Source organism: Littorina saxatilis, linkage group LG4 (genome assembly GCF_037325665.1).
Source record: "Littorina saxatilis isolate snail1 linkage group LG4, US_GU_Lsax_2.0, whole genome shotgun sequence".
Taxonomy (NCBI): domain Eukaryota; kingdom Metazoa; phylum Mollusca; class Gastropoda; order Littorinimorpha; family Littorinidae; genus Littorina; species Littorina saxatilis.
The window spans coordinates 45,587,613-45,598,097 of NC_090248.1; the positions used below are offsets into that span (position 1 = coordinate 45,587,613).

General features: G+C 44.1%; 1 protein-coding gene across 1 annotated transcript in view; it reads left to right on the forward strand.

Annotated features, from left to right (window-relative positions):
- The first annotated feature begins 22 nt into the window (after positions 1–22).
- Positions 23–10,485, forward strand: part of LOC138964889 (ankyrin repeat and SOCS box protein 5-like) — a 19,693-nt gene continuing 9,230 nt past the window's right edge. Inside the window, exons 1-2 of the mRNA XM_070336960.1 lie at positions 23–137; positions 10,349–10,485. The exon at positions 10,349–10,485 is cut by the window's right edge and continues 37 nt beyond it. Of these exons, the coding sequence (XP_070193061.1) occupies positions 134–137; positions 10,349–10,485 (141 nt within the window). The 5' untranslated portion in view covers positions 23–133. The remainder of the gene's footprint in view (positions 138–10,348) is intronic.

Consider the following 10,485-nt stretch of genomic DNA (forward strand, 5'->3'; position numbering starts at 1 on the left):
TAAAGACAGCTGTATTTTTCCATGAAAAATTGTCAAGGCCGTCTGACCGCACCAGGTGAAAAACTGTACTTATAAGTAGCATCAGGACAACGTAACTATCTGCAGTCGTAAACGCGGTATATGTTCATTTGTAATGGGTAAGTTACCATTTCCTCTAAAGTTTTGCTGATTATAGTTTATACATTGCTTGGTAATCTTTCTTTATCCCCGAGTACGCTTGTACAAGGGTCCAGCAGATCACGCGCCAGAAGCCCCGTAAATGCTATAAGTTCAAGAAGGCTAACTGGGACCAGATGAGAAGTGACCTTGTCAGCGCTGCCCAAACCGTGGCTGATGAACACAAGAAAGGAAAAGACGTCGACACCCTATGGTCATCTTCTGCCTGCGTCTGCCTTGTGTGTTGCGTTTTGGTACTGCCTTCTCAACTGCACTGGAGATCTTGCCTTTCAGCAGGGTCCAGTATTCTTCCACTTTCAGTCATCAGGAGAACTTTTGACTACCTGACGGAGGAAATGTTCATCCAACTATACAAGAGTCTGGTCCGACCCAAGCTGGAATACGGGCACTCAGTGTGGCAGCCACACAACAAGACGCTATGTGCTGAAGTGGAGAACGTGCAACGCAGAGCGACCAAACTCATTCCAGGTCTGAAAGACGAGCCCTACTGTGAGAGGCTGAAAGCTCTGAAACTTCCAAGCCTGGAACACCGTCGCCTGCGGGGCGACATGATAGACACCTTCAAGTATGTGCACGGCATGTACGAAGCGGACAGACCCCACTTTGAGCCCATCAGCAGTAGAGACACTAGAGGCCACTCTCTGAAACTCGGCAAAGACCACTGTAGACTGAACGTACGAAGCAATTACTTCTCCCAGCGAGTAGTGAACACCTGGAACAGTTTGCCTGAAGAGGCAGTAACAGCGCCATCAGTCAACAGCTTTAAGACCAGGATAGACAATTTCTGGCGCCACAGTATCATGTACAACCCTACCTGCCTAGTCTAGATTGTAGAACAGCCCGCCACGCATGCTACAGTCTAGTAATAGGACCTATGTAAAGGCTACACAGCCTACCACATAGTAAATTTCAAGTTCAAGTTAATAATAATAATTAAGTAGATGTGCAACGCCAAGGCACTGCATACCCCAGCGAAAGACAAACCTCTCTCTTACTCTCTCTCAAACACACACACACACACGAACACACACACACACACACGCACACACACACACACACCCCAAGTCACACACGTACACACATACACACTCACTCACACGCACTCACTCACTCTCTCACACACACTTCATACACACAAAACACCCCCCCCCATACGCACATATAGACCTAGACGGACATAAACACCTTTACAAACAAACACACATACACACACACATACACTTACGCACACACACACATACACACACACACCCACTCTCTCTCTCTCTCTTTCTCTGTTATACAAACAGACAGACACACACACACACACACACTGTACATACGCACAAACAAATACGCACATAGACAGTCGGACACACACACCTTTACAAACAAACACATATATACACACTCATACACACAAACTCATGCACACACACATTCACACACACACTCTCTCTCTCTCTCAAACACACACACACACACACACGCACACACACACACACACGGCACACACACACCCCAAGTCACACACACACACATACACACACTCACTAACACGCACTCACTCACTCTCACAAAAAACTTCATACACACAAAACACACCCATACGCACATATGGACAGACGGACATACACACCTTTACAAACAAACACACATACACGCACACACATACTTATACCCACACACACATTTACACACACACGAGTACAGACTCATGCACGCGTGCTCACACACACATACACACACACACACAAATACACACACACACCACACACATACGAGTACAGACTCATGCACGCGTGCACGCGCGCACACACACACACACACACACACACACACACACACACACACACACACACACACACACACACACACACACACAAACAGTAACACTAACACATGTGCACAAAATGAACACAAACACACACACTGCGCGAGAGAGAAAGACTTCAGGGAGGCATGACGTCATGATGCATTAATTGACGTCAAAGACTTTCGACCGTGACGTATTCTTCTTACGCGAGCTTTATCCATAGACTTGGAAATAACGGAATTTCTACCCGTCCAAAACGGCCTTGGGTGGCGTTTGCTGAAAAAATGGGGGCGACTATTGCACCCACCGTATTTTTGTTAGTATGGTCCCAATTTTTGGTGAACTTCCATCTCCACCTGTAGCACGTAGCCGGGCACAAAGAATCCTTCTTTATCATGTATTATTCGGTATGCACATTTCTCAAGTCGATTACAGTATATCGTTCACGGGATACCTCCAGCTTCGCTGGGATAATAATAATAACGGGCATTTATAAAGCGCCTTATCAGAAGTTCAAAGCGCGTGACAACAATACATGCATACAAAAATCATACAATCACTGTCAGATTCAAACAACACATCGTGCACAAGTTCAAGTTCAAGTTCAAGTTCAAGTTCAAGTTCAAGAACCTACTTCTGAACACCATGGAAACCAACATCCCAACCTTTACACTAAAACCATCGCAGACCCTACCCTGGCTAACGGTCCCCCTGAAACGTATGCTGAAACGCAAGAAACGCCTCTTCCACCGAGCGAGATCCTCCAACAACTGGTCCCCTTACCGCCGATTCCAAAAACACTGCAAAAGAGAGTTACGCCGAGCTGAGTGGAAGTACATCAACAGCACCATCCAAGAAGGGCTAGATAGGAACGACACCAAGCCATTCTGGCGGTTCATCAAGGCCAGGAAACAGGACAATGTCGGAGTAGCCCCCCTCAAAACCAAAGGCCAACTCCACAGTGACAGCCAGTCAAAAGCGGACATCCTCCTTAACCAGTTCAAATCTGTCTTCACCAAAACTTCCTCCCAACCCCTCCCCCACCTCCAACCCACCGCCCCTGACATCCCACCCATTACCATCACAGTCCCCGGAGTCACCAAGTTGCTACGACAACTGAAAGTCAACAAGGCGTCCGGACCAGACGGCATCCCGAACACCGTCCTCAAGGGCCGGCCTCGCCGACAGCGTCGGCCCAGCGCTGGCACTGATCTTCCAGACCTCTGTCGACAGCGGACGCCTACCCAAGGACTGGTTGTCGGCCAACGTGTCGTGTGCCTTTAAGAAAGGGGACCGCCACGAACCCGCCAACTATCGCCCAATCTCCCTTACCTCTGTCCCCTGCAAACTCCTTGAACACATTATCTTCCGCCACATTATGTCCCATTTCCAAGCCCACAAAATCCTTACAAACCTGAACCACGGCTTTCGATCTGGCTACTCCACTGAAACCCAACTACTAACCACCACCAACGACCTACTACAGTCTTTTGATCAAGGCAAACAAATTGACATGGCCATACTAGACTTTTCCAAAGCATTCGACACCGTCCCCCATGACCGGCTCCTCCTCAAGTTGGCCAACTATGGCATCACAGGCCCCCTCCACGCATGGCTTCACTGCTTCCTCACGGAACGCAGCATGCAAGTCGTCGTTGAAGGCAGCACGTCCCAGCCCACTACCGTCGACTCAGGCGTCCCACAAGGCACCGTGTTGGGCCCACTCCTCTTTCTCAGCCACATCAACGATCTCCCGCAGGCAGTCAGATCCCAGGTTAGGCTGTTCGCCGACGACTGTCTCGTCTACAGAGAGATCAACACCTTCAACGACCACCACACCCTACAAGAGGACCTGAAGTGTCTAGAAGGTTGGGCAGAGAAATGGGGAATGCGCTTCAACGCCACCAAGTGCTATGTCATGAGCATTTCCCACAAACCACCCTCCACCTTCATGTACTCCCTCAACAACACCATCCTCCGCCACTGCCCGGCAGCCTGCAGACGAAATGCCTACCTGGCCCTCGTCCGACCCCTCCTTGAGTACGGAGCCGTAGTCTGGGACCCGTACCAAGCGCAGGACATCGATAGAATGGAACGCATACAGCGCACAGCAGCACGTTTCATCGCCAACGACTACCGATCAAGACATCCTGGCTTTGTTACGGGCCTCCTGACACGCCACAACCTCCCAACTCTCCAGGAACGTCGAGTAAACCTCCGCCTGACTTTCTACTACAAGGTGGTTGAGGGGCTGGTGCCGGCAATGCCTCCAGACAAATTCCTGACCCCTCAACGTGCTGGCCGCATGATCCGACCCAGAAGACAAACAGCAGACTACGTTGGTAGCAACCCCATAGACAATTACATAAAAAACAACGACAGGTGTTTCGCTGTACCACGCTGCAACACTGAACAATACAAACAGTCGTTCTTCCCACGATCCACAATAGAGTGGAATCACCTGGACAACACAGTTGTCCACTCAGCCTCTACTGAGGCATTCAAGGCGGCGCTGACTACCAGCCGCCGATAAACGACGTCGCTGCGCACACCCACCCGTCGCGCCAAAGCCAGCAATCTGGATGCTAGCGACGTAACCCACAGATACAGATACAGATACTTTAATTGTCTGTCTGTGTGTGTGTTTCGACTTAAGAGCTTATTGCTGGGAAACTACTGTGCGCAGCTCGTTCAAAAGTTGATACACTAACTTGATAATAGGTCCGATTGATCGTATTAAAACTTCATAATGTTACCTGGGACCTAAATGCGAAATAAACCACAAAAAAACGACTTGGCGGTGGGAGGAATTCGCGGTGCAACAGCCAGCCAGGCAGTCTGATAGAACGGTGCAAGGTCTCGGCCAACCAAGACTATGGAGTCTATGGCATAGTGACGTAATTACGTCACGGTCGAAAGTCTTTGACGTCAATGCCTCCCTGTAGTCTTTTTCTTTCGCGCGGTGTGTGTGTGTGTGTGTGTGTTCATTTTGTGCACATGTGTTAGTGTTAGTGTGTGTGTGTGTGTGTGTGTGTGTGTGTGTGTGTGTGTGTTTGTGTGTGTGTGTGTATGTGTGTGTGTGTGTGTGTGTGTGCGTGCATGAGTCTGTACTCGTGTGTGTGTGTATGTGTGTGTGTGTGTGTGTGTAAGAAAGAAAGAGAAAGAGGGAGGGAGTGAGGGAGAGAGAGAGTGTGTGTGTGTGTGTGTGTGTGTGTGTGTGTGTGAATGTCTGAAGAGTACTCGGGTCCAGCGTGAGCGTTTTTTATTTGGTGTTTAACCACAGGCGGAAGGTATCCTCCACTGGACTATTACTATCACAGAGGCGGAAGGTATCGTCCACTGGACTACTACTATCACAGAAGTAGTCTTTCTGTGATAGTAGTAGTCCAGTGGACGATACCTTCCGCCTGTGGTTTAACGTCGTTTTCAACCACGAAGGTGGTAATCTTGAACTTTAGCGTGTTAAATTCATAGCTCAGAATCCAGTGACATTTTTTACTTATTTTTGATACAAGTCCATGTAAGCAAGCCAAAGAACATTTGTCGTGAAATTAATTGACGGATTGAGCTTCAAACTTAAGCATAATTAATTAATTTGGTTGTTCAATCGACGAAAATGCACCCAAAATACGTTGTCAACCATGGGACATCATTTACACGAAAGAGATGTCTCGATCCCTTGTCTGATCATACGGATAATTCCTTCTTTGACCCATGTAAACAAAATGCATTCGTACAGTTCATCGGAGTTCATTCCGTAACTTCAAAGGGATCTAAAATGACTTGTTATGATTACAAGTGCAGGTTCTACAAATTTGGAGACTTAAATGCCTCTGGATTCTGAGCTATGAATTTAACACGCTAAAGTTCAAGATTACCAGGAAGGTTATATCGCGACGGGGAAGGGGGGGGGGGGGGGGGGGGGGGGGGGGAAGATGGGATAGAGCCACTTGTTCATTGTTCACAAAAGCACTAATAAAAAAATTGCTCCAGGGGCTTGCAACGTGGTACAATATATGACCTTACTGGGAGAATGCAAGTTTCCAGTACAAAGGACTTAACATTTCTTACATAGTGCTTGACTAAAATCTTTACAAACATTGACTATATTCTATACAAGAAACACTTAACAAGGGTAAAAGGAGAAACAGAATCCGTTAGTTGCTTGGTAATAAACTGTACTGGTACTGTTTGCGCTCCAAGCTTCAGTGCATGCATCGTTAACATGTTACATTGACTGTCATTTGGGGAGGTGGGGGGGGGGGGGGGAGGACTTTTTCGTTTAATTCCTGGTCTGTGTTGATCAAAACGAAACCCCTTTTGTCGTAAAACAATATGGAATAAATAATTATTACATCAACGCAGTATTTGGAAGCCACAGGCGCCAGAAAGGGTTAACAGAATCTCATTTATAATAAGGTATTTAATTCCACCAACCGAGAAGTAACTGTGAAAACCGCTAAAGGCATGGCAAGTGAATGCTTGGAAAGGGCATTGCAAGTGTCTATCTGCCTTGATTTTTTTCTTTTATCCACACACACCCAAAATAGAAAGTATCTCTGTAGAGCACTAGGTCACTATGTCACTGGGTGGGTGGCCGAGTGGTAACGCACTTGTGCTCGGCCGAGTGGTAACGCACTTGCGCTCGGAAGCGAGAGGTTGCGAGTTCGACCCTGGGTCAGGGCGTTAGCAATTTTCTCCCCCCTTTCCTAACCAAGGTGGTGGGTTCAAGTGCTAGTCTTTCGGATGAGACGAAAAACCGAGGTCCCTTCGTGTACACTACATTGGGGTGTGCACGTTAAAGATCCCACGATTGACAAAAGGGTCTTTCCTGGCAAAATTGTATAGGCATAGATAAAAATGTCCACCAAAATACCCGTGTGACTTGGAATAATAGGCCGTGAAAAGTAGGATATGCGCCGAAATGGCTGCGATCTGCTGGCCGATGTGAATGCGTGATGTATTGTGTAAAAAAAATTCCATCTCACACAGCATGAATAAATCCCTGCGCCTTGAATATGTGCGCGATATAAATTGCATAAAAATAAAAAAAATAAATAAAAAAATAAATAAATCCCTGCGCTTAGAACTGTACCCACGGAATACGCGCGATATAAGCCTCATATTGATTGATTGATTGATTGGAAAAAAATAGGGTCGGTAGGTCGGGATTTTTTTAATTTTTTTTTATTATTTTTTTCCCCAAAAACATATTTTTAAGTTATTTTGCCTTTTTACTTTTTTTTCCTTCCCCCCCCAAATGCCAAAAAAAAAGTCTAGGGTCGCGTGAAAAAATAGGGTCGGTCGGGATACCGTAAACAGACTATTTTTTGTTGTTGGCCTTAGCTCCATACATCCCACATAAAAAGGTCACTTTGGTCTAGTTGGGATACAAAAAGTGAACCCTTTATTCTATTAATTTGAAACAGTGGAACCCTTCTTTTAGGACCCTATAATTTAAGACTCTATCCATTTTAAGACTCTATCTATTTTAAGATCTTGTTTTCTGTGAAATTACCCCCAGCCCATTTTAGGACTCCCTCCGATTTTCTCAGATTATTTTAGGTCTTAAAAGGGGGGTTCCTCTGTACAATGTACTGAAAAAAGTCAGCTGCAATCCGAAAGCGTAAGACCTGACTGTAAAATCGACAAGTCTGGCAGCGGAACGAAATTCAGATGTGGATGGAGCAGTGAGTGCAGGGACGGGGCGGTGTGAGAGCACAACGGGACAAAGGAACAGGTGTAAAGATGAAGAAAAAAAAGACTGGTTGACAATTTCATTCTCAGTTTTTTCACATAAAAACTGGTAAAATATGAGCTACTAAACATGATACAAATTACCCATTGTTAAAACAAAACAAAAATATATGTATGTTTTACCTTCATTTGTGTTGCTAACATTGAATCATTCAAGGATCCAAAAGAAAAGTTATCTTCTGAAATGTATAAATGGGTCAAAACTATAAAAATCACTTGGCATTCTTGCCTTTTTACATTTAGTCTCGGTCTTCGGGTATGGTTAGACGAGACTATCTTCATGTCGTCTCACTGATGACTGGTTTTTGGAGTTGATCGTTTTGTTTGATACCTACAGATTGTCTAAATGTGTTTATATCGCTTCACGCGACTTGTTTTTCTTGATCTGAGAAGTTGTGAACAGTGAACTTGTCCTCTTCTTAAAATACTGATAATCATTCCCTTGAGTGTATGTTGCCCGTGGACAGGTTTCACTGTATGTCTGAGAGATTGCTTGCCAGTGTCAAGGTCAGAGTATGTCTGCCGCATGTTCGGTTATATATAAAGCAGCTGCACTCTTTGTTGGTCTTTATCTACATGGTTCGTGTGTCTACTAGAGGTTTGCAAGTTGCCTTTTCAACGTCTATGATGATATTAATCATTATGAAAAGTTGTATACTGTTTGTACCGTACTGTCTGAACTTAAAAAGTGAAAAAATAAACATGAATGAAGTAAGTGCCTTGTATAGATGTTAAAGAAGGTACTGTTTATTTATTTTTATTTTTTATTTTTATTTTTTCAAGAAGCAATTAAAGAAGAAGAATTTCAATTGAAAAGTGTAGCACACTGTGAGAAGTAAATGTATATATTTCACATAGAAATGTCACAGTTTGAATGTCTTGTATGCACCAACAACTATTAACTAGAATATTTTGCACTGAACTGACCCACTTAGCATGGCTGATAGGGTAGAATTTGATCACTTCTAAATTGTACCTGTAATTTATGACCCCAAATATGGAGGCCAGATTTTGGGCTTTTCTGAGATACTCTAACAGAGGTAGATCTGGGTACTGGCAGGGATGTTGCTACAAATTTGTGCTTATAGGACAAATGTCCTGACTTAAACAGCATGAATAGGACATTTGACCGGCTTAACAAATTTGAATAGGACATTTCAGGTGACCTACATTGTGGTCGTACACATGATCATCTGCTATTAACTGTTCTCTCTTTATGTCGTCTTTTCTTATCTTTTTCTCTTATTTGAGATGGATTTGTTCCATATGATTACTTTCAAAAGAACCCACTGTACTGAAACCAAGAAATTAATTACTCCATACCTGAGAGAGACTGATTCTGTACCAGTGGGCTACATAAAGTGACTGGATATACTGAACCGATGCCCTGGACTAGTTGCTCTAGCACTAGCAGATGTCTTTCTCTCTCTCACTGTCTAACTAGTGTGTGTGTGTGTGTGTGTATGTGTCAGTTTGGTTTGTTGCTGTGTATGGTGGTTGTGTTGTGGATTACACATGTTGCAGAATGATCTTGAGTACATCTATTGACCGATGCAAGCAAAATTTGATCGGACACAGTCCGCCTTCTACAAAGTATTATAGGACATCTGACCGAGACCTGATCATATGAATCGGACAGTTGAGGCAGTTAATCGGTCTATGACCGATGTCCGACGCCTAGCGACATCCCTGCACTGGTATGAATTCTCACGGGTAGTTTTCACTCAATGCAACAGAGCCGTACATATTTCATACAATTTGCTTAAATATATACACATTTCTCTCTCTCTCAGGAGTCTATCTCTCTCTCTCTCTATCTCTGAGAATGATATCCCCAGACTTGTTTTTCATTTTTTTGATAAATATCTTTGATAAGTGTCATAGCCAGCTTTTTGTGAAAGTCACACCCTCATTCAAACTGATTGAAACTTTGGTCAAGCATTCTTCGATGAAGCCCGGACTATGGTATTGCATTTCACATTGGAAGCTTACAAATTAATGAATGAAAAAAATCTGAACATTATAATAAAAATTAAATTTTAGTATTCGATCCAAAAATGATTCCATCTTATTCTTTATCGTTTTCGGACTCAAAAAACATACATATAATTCATGTTATGTTTGGATAAAAAAAAAAGCATAGCCCATTATTGATAGAAGTGGTTGAGTTTTAGCCCATCACCTTAAGTAGAAAAAAAAGAAAAAAAGGTAAGTTGTTGGAACGTTTGTTATGTGACTGTAACGTATTGTTTTGTCAATAACAAACGTTCCAACAACTTACCTTTCTTGTTTTTTTATTCTGAATTTTGGAACGTTGGCAGTCTCTTTGTTTTTGGATTTTGTCCATCACCTAAAGTACAATTGTTCGTTAGAACTTACAGCCCTGAAAGTCCAAAAAATGGTGTACTCGCCTTTGGCTAGTGATTCTGAAATGTTACTAGCCAGAGAGCAAACTTTACTAGCCAAACCAACAATTTGTTTCAGCAACTTTACTCGCATTTGGCGAGTAGATGAACATTTGTACTCGCCAGTTACATGTTTCTACTCGCCATGGCGAGTAAAATACTTGCCACTTTCAGGCCTGACTTACTTTTTAAACAATGCCAAATTATGTTTCAGCTTTTCAGAGAACCGCTTCACTTCATATTGAAGGCAGGAGAGACATGTTGGAAACATTCCAGTCAGCAGTAGAGATGGAACACCTCAGCTCGGTATCTCTTAGCGACCTTGGGATCAGGCAGGGCAGTGACGGGCAA